The 15,032-nt window shown below is 31.3% G+C and overlaps 1 protein-coding gene across 6 annotated transcripts in view; it reads left to right on the top strand.

Moving 5' to 3' along the window:
* gig (TSC complex subunit tuberin) overlaps positions 1-15,032 on the top strand; it is a 59,403-nt gene that overhangs the window by 37,629 nt on the left and 6,742 nt on the right. For 4 of the 6 annotated variants that reach the window (XM_090154647.1, XM_090154655.1, XM_090154640.1 and 1 more), the window contains exons 21-31: positions 2,031-2,162; positions 2,885-3,074; positions 3,145-3,238; positions 3,531-3,633; positions 4,913-5,046; positions 7,245-7,424; positions 9,435-9,595; positions 12,575-12,722; positions 13,611-13,705; positions 14,299-14,423; positions 14,853-15,006. In XM_090154647.1, coding sequence (XP_090010773.1) covers positions 2,031-2,162; positions 2,885-3,074; positions 3,145-3,238; positions 3,531-3,633; positions 4,913-5,046; positions 7,245-7,424; positions 9,435-9,595; positions 12,575-12,722; positions 13,611-13,705; positions 14,299-14,423; positions 14,853-15,006 — 1,516 coding nt within the window. The remainder of the gene's footprint in view (positions 1-2,030; positions 2,163-2,884; positions 3,075-3,144; positions 3,239-3,530; positions 3,634-4,912; positions 5,047-7,244; positions 7,425-9,434; positions 9,596-12,574; positions 12,723-13,610; positions 13,706-14,298; positions 14,424-14,852; positions 15,007-15,032) is intronic. The other 2 variants (XM_090154675.1, XM_090154683.1) reach the window with 2 other exon arrangements.

Raw genomic sequence — 15,032 nt, forward strand, 5'->3', positions numbered from 1 at the left:
CTGAGAACAAAATGACTTAAGAGTTATGATACGGTTGAAGGTTTGCTGAGGACACCCAAAGTCAATTCCTGCCATTAGATTTATACTGAAAAAGAAGGCCAAATTTGTGTTAATTCGTTTAAATCAAGATTGCTTAGATCAAGAGTTTGCATTGTTTCAACACCAGTATTGCAATATTATTAGGAACATTATTGCAAGACTTTTAGGAACATTATTGCAAGATTTTTAAGAACATTATTGCAAGATTTTTAAGAACATTATTGCAAGATTTTTAAGAACATTATTGCAAGATTTTTAGGAACATTATTGCAATATTATTAGGAACATTATTGCAATATTATTAGGAACATTATTGCAAGACTTTTAGGAACATTATTGCAAGATTTTTAAGAACATTATTGCAATATTTTTAGGAACATTATTGCAAAATATTTATAGGAACATTATTGCAAAATATTTATAGGAACATTATTGCAAAATATTTATAGGAACATTATCGCAAAATATTTATAGGAACATTATCGCAAAATATTTATAGGAACATTATCGCAAAATATTTATAGGAACATTTTTGCAATAGTTTCAGGAACACTATTATAATATTTTTATGAAAATTATTTTCCATTATCACTTAAGAATTTATCCTGGACTAAAGATAATGTCACAGACATAAGAATCAAAACCACACATTTCCCTTCATAAACTAGGTATAGATCATGACCATCATGCACTCTTTCTTTTATTTTAGGAGAAAAAGAAAAAATTTAGGTAATAGCTAAGTTACCATTGCCATTTATTTTATCAGAAAGCTTCTTTCCTTTTAATTCTTTGAGGCCTTTGCGTAGACTGGTTTGTTTTATTCGTTTCCTTTGTTTTTCCCACAATATTTTGCACCCTAAAATAACTAATCCTTCTCCTTAACTTTAAGTAACTTCCAATTAGAAATTTGCCTCTTTGAGACTCTTTCTGTTTGCCATTTACAATAAGAAAGCCACCTTTTTTTACTTGTCCCATCATGTTGATTCCCACCAATTGGCGCAGACAATTAATTAGTAGAATTATTTGAAATCATCTTACTACTCTGCTTGACTTTCTGAGCTTTATACCGTTGACAAGTCTGTCAATTCTTCATTCAATTATAAATGATTTTCCAGAAGCCAGGGAGGGAAAAAGTATTTCTGAGTGATCTTCTTTTCCGCAGCAAGTGTCCCATGATGCTCGGATGTTGGATGGTTATCATAAATATCTAAAATCCTCTTATGCAAGGCTCCAGGGGCTACGGCTTTGGGAGGCCTGAACATGGTTGCCATACAGTATAAACGATCGTTATTCAACTCAAACGACTCATGCTCCTTCCCACTTCGCAGCAAATCCAGAATTGGTCTCCAGGAATTGTCTTTTTCCTGGGCATCCCTTAGAGGATTATGCAGAAGAGGGTCGAATAACTGTTGACCTGCGGCTGTTGTTAACTTTGTCGCCCACTTGTTGAATTAATTATTTTGTTAACTTAGATGTCGCATTCGATATTGGCTTCCAAATTTGGTTGCATTGCCAGCGCATTCGATCGCATATGTAAGTTTTAAATTTTAATGATAGGTGGGCCAAAATAATGTACCGTTCATTTCTTCAGTGTCAAGCTGCAGATCAATTGAACATGCTACAAACGTGTTTTGGCATTTTCTTTTCTATTTTCTAAAATTAGTTTTCATTCTAGTTTTATAGTCCAAATAATTTGTAGCAATATCTTAACTTAAATTATTGGAGGTGCACAAATGCGTAAAACAAAATGAATTGGGGGAAAACCAAATGAAAAACGTGACTGTGAAGGTCTAGTATTTGTAAAGTTCTTAGTTGTACCAATTTCTTATTCAGTTAAGGAATCTACTAGAATTTAGCTGGAAGTAAAGTGGAAGTTTTAATATTGGTCTAATTAACTATACCTACGTAGTTGGATTGCTTTAGTGGGTTTTAAATATTTTTAATTTAACTAATTGCTTTTTTTATAATTATTTTTATATTTTATTTTTTAGGTTATGAACAAAAACTATGAATCATTACAGCTGTTACCGCCACGTTTCACTAAAACAGATTTCCATGCCTACATTTTTCCTGTACTCTCAATGCTATCTGCCTATCATGAAGATATGAATTCGCATATTCAGGTTTATTATAATTTCTTATATTTTGTCATTTTAATTGTGTATAGATTTTTGTATAGTTAAACCGAGCATTACATACCAATACTTTGACTCCCATGAAATAGAATAGTACTTTTCATAATTAGAATGTTATACAATTTTAGAAGATATATTTTAACATGAAGGAATTTTCATACGTTAATTCAATTGAATGAAGAAGTTAGTGTAAATCAACTATGTATAGTGTAGCAGTGTCTTTACAATAATTGGATTTTTTATACATGTTGGTCAAAAAAATTATAGTAAAAAGGGAATCTAAACTTTGGGCTCATTTGGTTTTATTTCAGTCAGTATGGACCTAATTACTATATCAATGATGTTGAAAATAGAAAGTATTTTACTTTGACATATTATTCTGGTACTAATATCATTAACCAATTAGAAATCATTTGTTCACCCTAAATTGCACATTTCGCCAATATTCATTGAAATTGTAAAGATGAATTCATATAATTATATTTAAATAAAATCTGTACATCCTGGAAAAAAGGGCTTATGTAGTCTAGTTCTGGAATCCCAAAAGGTTTTTGTGGTGAAAAATTTTAATATCATGGGAAGAAAGCATGGGAGCTGTCGTACGACAGCACTTATGATTAAGCTCGATAGTGCATAGATATAATACTTTCAAGAAATTATATTGTTGGTTCATGCAATGAACTAACTGCCCTTTCCTCGTCTTATTACAGAGAATGCTTGTTAAATGCTTGCAACAGGGGCTGGTCTCCAAATGTGTTAAGCCATGCATAGTAGCATTATCACTATGTACCTTACAAATGAACGATATCATGTACAAACTTCTTCCAGAGGTTCTCCTTAGTTTGTCAAAGATTTCAGCCACAGTTACCATTTCCATACCAATTTTAGAGTTTTTATCAAGTGAGTTATTTTAATTCCATTTCTAGCGTTGTACTAATTTTATATTGATAGATTTCTATTTCGTTCATAGATTTAATACGATTACCGTCTTTGTATAAGAGTTTTGTTGAGGATCAATACATGAGTATTTTCGCCATTGCACTTCCTTATACAAACCCTTTCAAGTTAGTTTAGGTCTTTCTTATTTCATTGAATACCTATAGGTTATCTCAATTATCGCTAGTTCTATTTTATGAATTCAGTAGAGATTAAGCATGGACAAAAGAACGTTTTACTGAGCGTTTTGATATAAAATCTAAATTGATGATTTCTGATTGTTTTTATAAAACGTGTGATAATTGAATCACATTTGTGTTTTCCCTATGCATTTTGGCCTTTTTTGCTTTATCTCTATTTATGGGTTCTCGATGAAATCTATTGATTCAATTATTTTTTAATCTTCATAATTTTTTTCAGATTCCATCAATATACAGTGGCTCTTGCTCATCATGTGATTGCTATGTGGTTTTTGAAATGTCGGCTGCCATTCAGAAAGGATTTTGTACGATATATTATGAAGGTAATTTATGTGGCATAATGTAAAAAATATTTCCTTTTTCGTAATCTAGGAACTTTAGCTATATGTCAAAACTTGAAATTGCTAATCATTTCTCTGTGGATGTCACTTTGACTGAACAAAATATTCACCCTATTTAGATCCACTTTGTAATTTATAATCTTCTGACTGCTCCCTTGAAAAAATTTAATCCAGCAGCTGTGACAACTTTATAGAGTTAGCTAATGTCTCGCATTCCATTAAAATTAAGCCCTGCCAAGTTCTGACACTTTAAACCAAGTTCTGACACTCTAAACCAGCTTCTGACACTTTAAACCAGCTTCTGACTCTTTAAACCAAGTTCTGACACTTTAAACCAAGTTCTGACACTTTAAACCTAGTTCTGACACTTTAAACCTAGTTCTGACACTTTAAACCTAGTTCTGACACTTTAAACCTAGTTCTGACACTTTAAACCTAGTTCTGACACTTTAAACCAAGTTCTGACACTTTAAACCAAGTTCTGACACTTTAAACCAAGTTCTGACACTTTAAACCAAGTTCTGACACTTTAAACCAAGTTCTGACACTTTAAACCAAGTTCTGACACTTTAAACCAAGTTCTGACACTTTAAACCAAGTTCTGACACTTTAAACCAAGTTCTGACACTTTAAACCAAGTTCTGACACTTTAAACCAAGTTCTGACACTTTAAACCAAGTTCTGACACTTTAAACCAAGTTCTGACACTTTAAACCAAGTTCTGACACTTTAAACCAGTTTATTCAAGAATGCATAAAACGTGGATGAAGTTTTTAGTTAGACTAGGGCCAAGCTATTAACTTTACTCAACCCAATGCCACACAGAGCCGCCTGAGTTATTGAACTGGCTGCATAGCTAAAGCTATGGTAACAGATTTTGTGTACACTAGTTATTCCTGGGTTTGTATGTAACCCTAGACATTGTTGTTATGACCTATTTTCCTGCTTTTATTGTTCATAATTAGGGTGTTCAGTGTTGATTCATTTAAGAAAATGCCCATTATGTTTCATATGCATTCTTTATTTTCGAACTTTTATTTCCAGTTTCATAAGTGTATGTATTCCTGGGTTTGTATGTAACCCTATACATTTTAGTATTATGACATATTTTCCTGCTTTTATTGTTCACAATCAGGGTGTTCAGTACTGTTGATTCATTTAAAAAAATGCCCATGTTTCATATGCATTCATTATTTTGTTACTTTTATTTCCTGTTTCATAAGTGTGTATATATGTACTGTATAAATGATAAAATTTTTAGGGGCTTCGGGCTAATGCAGTTGCTCCAATTGAAGAGAAAACTTATCCACAATCAGCTACTAGTACTACTCAGACTCTTATTGATGCTGCAAAGCGTCAAAGAAGTGGGAGTTTGAATGATCCGACTTCTCGCAGGTATATTTTTCAAGAATAACATAAATATTTAGAACCCGAAGTTGTCATGGTTTCTTGACTAAATTCACTTCATAAACCTAGAAACTCTATGGTATGAGGTACATTTTTTATGTGCAGAATGTAGTGAAAGTGTTAAGCTTTAAGGTATATTGTTAATAAATTTTGTATGAAAATACTATATATTTGTTACTGTCTGATATAGCTGTTTGTCTATAATGGATGGCTTTTGGTACAGTGATTAAATATACATTTTATTAATTTTCATTGAGAAATTTCTGAACATTTTTAAAATTTTGGTGCCAAAATGCCGAAACATTTTGCCCCATGCTTGTGTGAAAAAATTTATATCGGTAACAGGCTTGGCAAGTGCCTTTTATTGATTTCTGTCCCATTGCACCTCTTTCTCAATTTCCCAATTTTATTTTGTCAACGTACTTTTATCTGCTTTTAAGACTTCTGTGCAAATATTACACATTATAATTAAAATATTGAGGAAGTTATTTGGTAACCAAAATCTAGAACCGGATAAATATTTGGTTTGAATTGATTGGATGTCTTCTTTGGCCCATTTTGAAGGTTATGGATCCCCAGTTAGTTTTATCATATTGAGCTATTCACAGATCAAGTTAATTATACTCAATGTCATAATGAATAAAACAATTTAGTGTGTAAACTCTCATTCTCTTTGTGGAGAATAATTATTGGTTGATTATTTGAAGTTGTGCACTGTAAATATAAAACTATTACTAATAATGATTATCTGATGAGTTGGAATTAGTGGTGTATTATAGTTTGCTCACACCGGCTTAGTGAGCTGGTATTTGTTTCTCCCAAATGGGTTGCAAGACTGCTTTGTGACCAATTGAATAGCTTTATTTAAGCTGTCAAGTTTCTAATAATACACCACTGGTTGAAGAAAGCTTCAACAACATTAATAGTTGAGAGGTTTCACTATCGTTTTTCACTGGCTAATAACCATTTTGTTGAAGACAATAAAAGTGCAATATACTCACTTAATCCATGTATAACATAATAACACATAAGTATGCCTCTGTATAACATTTTCATAGGAAAAGTTTATATTGGACATTGTTTCAGATGGAACATTCAACTAAAGGACTAAATATTAAATCGTCATGTACCTTTCGCTATTAAAAGGTTACCATGGAAACAAAATCTTGTGATTGCAAGGCACGAGCTAAACTATAGATTGTCAAAATCAGAAACATGATCGTACGTTTCATTATGAAAATACCTTTATGGCATACTTATAAGTAATTATGTTACATATTGTTACACCCATCAATTGGGAAAGCATGTTTACTAGATAATTTAACTAAGTAGGAGCAAGGTTAGAGTTCTTGTTGTAATTATTCTTTTTTGCATTAATTAATATTAATATGATACCTCTAAAATCATCAGCTTTTTCTTGGGTTCTGCAGTACCTTGTGTTTTTGCTTTATAGTTCATAGTTTTTAATTTTATAAATTAGTTTGCAGTAATGGGCCTATATCACCTTCAAATATGGCTGATGACAATAAGTAAAAAGAGACTCCTAAAATTACAGAAATTTAAACTTTTTATAAATGTATTGCATCTTGAGTCATTTACAGTAATTAATGTTTAGCTTATCAGAACTTCCCCTTATTTATAAAGATCGCCTATGATATAGGTAACGGTATCTTGATTAAAACCAAGAACCATAAGTTATAATTTAGGTAAATTGCTATTAAATTTAAATGATTTACATATTTCATTGATAAATCAATTATAATCTAATGATCAATAGCAAATCAGTAAAAACCGCGGTATAGAAATTTTATCGAAGTTATCTTTTTGAATCATTTATATTAGATTAAACAATAGATAAATGAGCGGAAATAATAAATGCTAATAAAGTAAGTAACGTAAAGTAACTGAAACTATGGTCTATTAAGTTGCAGCTAGGCTTAGGCCTATTCTGCAGGCACCTAAGGTGGAAATATCAATGCATGTCAATAAATCTCTAGCTTAGGTTTCAGGTAGTATTGGTTTTCACTACTGTCTCCAGTTACTTCTGCAATCCATTTTTGTGTGGTGATATAAACCTATTATCAAAGTTGTGTTATTTTTTTCTTGTTTAGCAATTGTAATGTGCATGTTTTATGATTTTTTTTTTCTGTTTTTATTTTGTCCTTTTCTATTGGTTGTCAAAAAAGAGCCGAATGGAACCTTCGGACAGGAAGTTTAATTTCAAATATATCTTATAGCAATGACAATCGACAACTGAACACAAACAAACAAGCAACACTGAAGATTCTTCAAGAAGAGTTACTTGAAACTTGTTTAGATCTATTTGGTAGATACTGCCATGTCACCATATCAACTTTACCCAAAAGGTATCTTCTTTTTTATTTGTCCCAGATTGAGTTGACAATTTAATGTTAGTAAATAGTAATAGCCATTTGATGATAAAATATATAATTCTATTTTATAGATAATGTTTTGCTATAATATGTGTTTTATCAAGAACGCATAAAAGTAACTAAGAACTATGGAATTATTAAATGCTGGCACCAAGTATTTTATACTTCTCAAACTCGAAATTGGCTGGCTCCTTCTAGTGCCTACTTTTTCATATGGCCTTGAAAAAATAGTCTAAATATAATTTGATTTAATTTTTATAATTTAAATTAAAATACTTCAGTCAGCCAATGCAACTTGAGATGAAATTATATTTTCATTTTTTAACCTTCCATTAGAGTATGGGGAAATATCCCTTACCAAAAAATAAGTTGGCTAAAAACCACTTAGGACAACTTGTATTTCAACTTGGTTTTCAGTTTGTATTTGGGACAAATGCCTACTTAAAATTAACTTAAATCCTCTTTATTAATCAACTTATTTCCAACTAAACCAGAATCAACATTTACATTTAACTACTTAAAAGCAACTTAAAAATATTATGTAATTTCCTGACTACTAAAAACCAACTAATTATAAACTTAGCAAAAGCAGTATTTTCCTACCAACTGAATAACAACTTATTACCCCTTTAATAGTAACTTGAAATATGCTGACAACTTGAGCCTACTTTATACCAACTCAATATCAAACTAAATACAAACTGAAATCCAACTTATTTTTTGGTAAGGGATACCACTTTTGCATTTTCTAGATGGCGCTACAGACATATTTTTAGGGCGTTTCCATTCTGAGAAGTAAAGATCAGAGCATCAGGAGACAATGTTAACGTACATATTTCGTAGTTGCAACTATGTTTTGTTTGGTTGTATCAAAAATTAATTCATGTTAACTGAGTATATGCAGGCACAAGTATTTAATGATGATATTTTGCAGCAAGAGATTGAGTAGGGTGTCTTATCCCTTTATAGCTGGGAGAAGAATATTTTTAGTGACACTATCATTCTAATTTTAATGAAAATTTTAAAGGTTGGCAAATCGGTGTATGGCACTTTTCTAAAGTGGTTGAAAGTAGGATTTCGTATCCTCAGACAATTCGTTGTTTAAATCTAAGAGATTTAAGGTATTATTTACCTAAAGTGGGATATGGGGGGAAATGTAGCACAGATTTCAAAGATTGAAATTTTCTTTAACTGCTGTTTTGTTATTTTTATACTTTGGGGAATTAGCTAGACCTTTTCCCCTCTTTCACCCCCAATGTGTATAGTAAATGAATTTTGTAAATAGAAAGGGAAGGTATCTGACAATTTTGTTATTTGCCCATCATCTGATTTTCAATTATATTTATGGCTTAAAAACATATTTGACCCGTCAACTATAAAAATCATACTTTTAATATGGTCAATGGAGTTAAGTGTGATCACCCCCTATTATTTCCTCAAATATTATTTGATGAATGGATATTGAAATATACTTAACTAAACATATTTTGTATATTTTCAATAATAATTTAAATTAAATTTAGCTTTTAAAACTTTTATTTGAAAAAACGTTATACTTTTACTTTTATATTAATATTTGATTGCGTAGTTGTGTAGGGTAAAGTGGCCATATTAATGGTACCAATTCTTAAGAGGGTGCTATTTTTTGCTTAGAGGTAATTTCAAGTAAACTACAAAAATAAAAATATTTTGATAACACTTACCTTCACTGACCCTATATTATTTTTTAATTCCTAGTCTATGATTTTAAGAAGCTGCCAGTATTAGGTCTTTTAATAGGGAAAAGTATTTTCGAATAAACAAACTATAATATCAAATCCCCCAGCCATTTTTTGAATAGTCGGGACTTTGTTTTACCAAGCTATTGTTTTCTTCACATAGACTAGTTTTTTGGTCTAAATGTAGAGAATGATATTTTTAACTTTTGCTAACATTTGCCTAAATGTAACTTATTGTTTTGTATTTTTTAATTCATGTATGTAGAAACCACTTAACAGAATTTCTAATGGAGAAAGGACAAAGTTTAAGTTGGCTGGTAGGAAATAGTTTAGTGACAATCACAACCAGTGGGCCAGGAAACAATGCATATAAGGATGCTCTTTGCGAGAAATGCTATCGATTATGTCATCCGAATGAAAAGATTGGTAAGTTTTGTATTAGAAAATATTTGATTTTCTTTAATAATAACAATAATAAAAATCTTTTAATGGATATTCCAATTCAGATCAATAAAGCTCTGGTTTACAATAGAGTCCGTCACAATTAAATTAAATTAAAATAAATTACAAAAAAAAACTAAAAGTTAAAAGATTCCAAATAACGTTTAATTTCCATTTTAACCATTGGCATTGTTTAACAGTGTTTGGCAGAGAATTCCATAGACGAATGCCACGTATTTTAACACTTTGGTTGGTAATATTAGATTCTTTATAAGTTCGTGAAAAATTAGATTGACAGTTACGTGTATTGTGATTATGAGTAATATTTTTAAACATATTAAAGTGTTGGTTGCACGAAAAATCGATAGTAATAAAAACGAATAAATGCGGGCTTGTTTTGAAGCCCAGGACGTTCTCTTTCCAAAAATGTCATTGTCGAAACAAATTTCCAAGCCTAAGTGTATTAACTTTGAGTCCGAAACTGACCTTTTTCGCTCCCCAAAATCCTGAAATTTTTGGCGAATTTTTTTCCTCCGTAGCACGAGCAATTTGGGGCAAATCAAAGCTGTAGTTTTATTCCTAAAATAGGAGGAACTGAAGTGGAGGGATTCTGTTTTCTTGCAGAAGCCCTTACCAAAAAATAAGTTGGTTTTTAGTTGGTATTTAGTTGGTATTCACATTTAAGTTGATATTAAGTTGGTTTTAAGTGGTCAGCATATTTCAGTAAACTAGTTAAGTTGGTAATAAGTTGGTGGGAAAATGCCTTTTTCTTTAAGTTGGTATTTAGTTGGTTTTTAGTGGTCAGAAAATTACATTATTTTTTAAGTTGGCTTTAAGTGGTCTTATTAAGTAACATTTTAAGTAAGTTTTAAGTTGGCTTTAAGTGGTCTTTATTAAGTAACATTTTAGTTTGTTTTAAGTTGGTGTTAAGTTGTTTTTAAGTAGGTTTTTAGTTGGTATTTGTCTCAAATACAAACTTAAAACCAACTTAAATAGTTCTTAGACCACTTATTTTTTGGTAAGGGAGTTTTCAATTACTACTGCTTAGGACTTTTTCCTGGGTGTTAAATCAACCTGCTTTTAATCCCAGATGTTAAGAAATGTATTACAGACAATTAGCCAATGATACGCTTCGCATTTTCTGACGTCATGGGTGCCGAGAAGTCTGGAAATTCGCTGAAAAACTCGATTTCCACCATTTCGACTTCTTTTTATAATAATTCAAAGACCACTTAACCGATTTTTATGAAATTTTCTGTACTTGCTATAAACTGTTTGCTCTTTCTAATGAATCATTAATTAGCCACCCTTACCAAAAAATAAGTTGGCTTTTAGTTGGCTTTTAGTTGGTTTACACATTTTAGTTGATATTAAGTTGGTTTTAAGTAGGCTCAAGTTGCCAGCATATTTCAAGAAACTAGTTAAAGGGGTAATAAGTTGGTTTTAAGTAGGTTTTAAGTAGGCTGGAAAATTCTTATTTTTTCTAAGTTGGTAATTAGTTGGTTTTAAGTGGTCGGAAAATTTCATATTATTTTTAAGTTGGTTTTAAGTTGGCTTTAAGTTTGTGCTTGTATCGCGAGAAGGTTTAAAATGTTTTGACGAATATTTTTCTACTAAATAACTACGCTCGTCCAAATATGCAAAGAACGTATTTATATTTCTAAGAACCTACGAGGGTACTTTGTAACGATCCGTCCAAGGGTCGCTCTTTAACAGAATATTTCGGGCACATTTCATGCTTGTGACTAGTGTTGTTCCAGCAGAGGCGTAGCGAGAGAAAATGGCGCCCGGGGTATTTAGCCGCTTTTGCGCCCCCCTTAATATATAGTTTTAAAGGGAGTATGTATATGTATATTTTAGTAGTTGTTAAGTGGTTTAAAGGCCTAGGTTTGCTTCTGTCAGTCCGCCTTTATATTGACTTGCCTGCAGTGCAAATACCCTGGTGGTAGGCCACCCACTAAACATGTTGTTGTCTTTACTAAGTAAGTTTCAAGTTGGCTTTAAGTTGTCTTTATTAAGTAAGTTTTAAGTTGGTTTTAAGTAGTCTTTATTAAGCAAGTTTCAAGTTGGTTTTAAGTTGGTTTTAAGTTGCCTCCATTAACAAAATCAGAGTTGGTTTTAAGTCTACTTCTAGTTGGTTTTAAGTAGGTTTTAAGTTGGTATTTGTCTCAAATACCAACTTAAAACCTACTTAAAACCAAGTTTAAATATTTTTTAGCCAACTTATTTTTTGGTAAGGGCAAAGCTAAAATTTCGTGCAACCAACACTTTGAGGACATATTCTGGCATTTGGTTTTCTTTTATCTTAAACATTAATATGCATAGATTGTTTAAATATTTATTTTTTAAATTCATCCATCCTAATTCATTTCTGGCATCTGTAGCTGCCCTTACCAAAAAATAAGTGGTCTAAGAACTATTTAAGTTGGTTTTAAGTTTGTATTTGAGACAAATACCAACTAAAAACCTACTTAAAAACAACTTAAAACCAACTAAAAACTTACTTAAAATGTTACTTAATAAAGACCACTTAAAGCCAACTAAAAACTTACTTAAAATGTTACTTAATAAAGACCACTTAAAGCCAACTTAAAACCTACTTAAAACCAAGTTTAAATATTTTTTAGCCAACTTATTTTTTGGTAAGGGTAGAGAAGCCAAAATATTTTGGTATATACCTTCCGGAGCAATCTTGGTTCTGATAATTAACCAAGTTTAGCACTTTCCTCCCCAATTTTTTAAAATTCAATATTCTTATGGTATTCATTGGTATTTAATTTCAAAATTCTGTAAATTTTCTCGTGTTAGAAATATTTCCTTCACCAAAAATATGAATCCTAGTGTGCTTTTATATTTTATTGGGGTTTAAATATGGATTTCCTACAACATTTATCACACAATTCTTTTCAGTGCGCTCTGCTATTGCACTCAAGGTTGCTAAATGTGTATTTATTTTGTACGCAGATATTTATAGAGAGGAACCTGAACCGGTGGAAAAGAAGAGGCAGCGACATAGATCAGCCATTCAGCCTAGTACAAGAGATTTTACCCATAATGTAGTGTCTTTAGTAAAAGATGACTTGCTGATTCATCAAAACAAAAGAAGTGACATGTAAGATTTTTACTGTTTTGAATTTCCTCTACATTTTCTTAGACCAATCCATCTACTAACCAGATGTTTTGATAATTCCTTGCCAACTCTCTAGAACATATACAATTTTTTTTTTTTTTTCAAAACATTCTCTACCTGCAAGGAAATAAGCTTGGATTTTCTTTTACACCGGTAATCATTACAAAGTCTATTGTAATGAGTACAGGCTTAACAAGAAAATATCAAGTCCATTTTTACTGTTAAATATACATTGAGAAATGTGCCAGAATTAACCCTAAATTTTTAACCAAAATTGTCAATTTGATCAAATTTTGTCCTGTTTGTATCCAAACTTTAGCAAGTCTAATTGAAATATCAAATATTTAATCACAAAATATATATTGATTCTACCTATTAGTTATTTCTATATTAGTTTTAAAATATTGTGGCATTATACTTGGCCTCAACAGATATTGAGTTTGATTTTAATATTTAGGGAAATGTAAATATATGTATAGTTGAGTGAAAATAATTATAAAATTGTGTTGTGCTTCAGTTGAGTGAGTGAAATACTGAGTTAATTTTAATAAAATTATTTGTAATAGAGACAAAATATAATGCTTTGTAATTTTTAATTGATATAAGGAAGATTATTTAAAAGTAGGACCTATAGTAGGGCATTTCGGACACAAACCCTATTAGTACGTGCACTTCCCCAAAACGAAACCAAAAGGATATAGTATAAAAAAAGGCTAAGTTAATGGCTTTTGAAATTTGAACAAGTGTTAAGACTCGCTAGAGCATTTTTGTAGGTTTTCTTAGAACTAGGTCCATATTATATTGTATGTGGAATTTCCTTTGAGGAATTTTTGTTACTGGTATGTTAATAAGTGGTTTTTTTTTCTTTAGCAGGGAGGTGAAATCTGTGAAAGTAATAGATTCATCCTTTGAAACTCTGGGGGGGAAGGCTTCAGTATCAGCAAATGGAGTTAATGATTCAACTCGTACGTATACCTTTAAAACCTAAGACCAATCTAGCTATTACACATGATCTCGGAACAAATGGTGTTATATGAAACCTAGAATGTGTTTATTTATACTTAGGGAGAATGATTATGTTGAGACGATCTGCAGTCATCATGTTTAAAGAGAGGGGGGGGACAAAGACAATTGTCACTGACTGGTGCCTTAGTCGCAATGAATGTCTTAAAGATCTAAGGAAATACAGGGCTGATTTGTGTTTTTTTTTTGGGGAAGGAATTTACTGAGGAAACATTAGTTGTCCTGAAACATTAAAGCTCTACTTTAAAAGTCAAACCTGCATGAAACAAAATATTTAGGATAATATATTTTTGGTGACGTAAGGCTTAGCTAAGGCTAGAAAGTACTTAGTAAATTAAATAATTCGCAGCTGTGAGATAAATATTCTAGTGCATTATGTTGTCAAAGCATAGTATTTTCTGAGGATTGGAATGATCTATTTAACTGAGTAAGAGGGCAGGGGACTTGCCTGAACTGTTTGATAAATAGGTCACTGTGTAATGTATTAATTGAAAAACCATTTTACTTTTCCCCTTATTTCTTTCAATTTCTTTAGAGGAATTGAGTATTTGTAGCTGCTGGTGCCCAGGCTGGGCTGAAGTTTTAATAAGAAAACCAACAGGAAATGTTTCATGGCTCATGAAAATTCAAAATTGTTTATTTTTTTCTAATTCAACTCCAGTAAGTGAATTTCTAAAATTTGCCAGTTTTATTTAATTGCTCTGTAGCAAACATTCTTTATCCACAACTGTTTTCTGGAAAAGCAGGCCTTAATTTATTCCAAGTACCTAATAGAGTAATGGCAGTGCTACGTCACACAACGTCACCCATACTTTTTCCTATTCCTAAAAAAAATTCGCGCCCACAATGGCGGCCATGGCCAAACCTACAATGTGCTACTACTCTATATTGCTACACCCTAAAATAATTCTGCACCTTCTTGAAGAAGTAAAGTGGTGCTCTTCAAGTATTTGAAGCACCTAATTTCTTAAACCATAACTTTGTCCTCTTTCAAACTTAAACAACCTACAGTCCAAAAGGATAACAAACCACAAAAAGTGATGTACAATTAATCTAGACAAAAAGTATATTTTGAACATTTTCTTACAGGATTTTCCAATACCAGATTTTGGGAATTGGTTTAAAAATATGGACGATTATTCGGTTAGCATAAGCACTGAAAATGATGGTGTTTCTCCTAGTCCAGAGGACAATAACCTTATTTCTCCTTTAAATGACCTTGATGTGAATGTAGAAGATGAAAGTAAGATTTTTTTGTGAATGTAATTA

The sequence above is a fragment of the Leiobunum rupestre genome, chromosome 1 (assembly GCF_980474605.1).
Source record: "Leiobunum rupestre chromosome 1, qqLeiRupe1.1.hap1, whole genome shotgun sequence".
Lineage (NCBI taxonomy): Eukaryota > Metazoa > Arthropoda > Arachnida > Opiliones > Sclerosomatidae > Leiobunum > Leiobunum rupestre.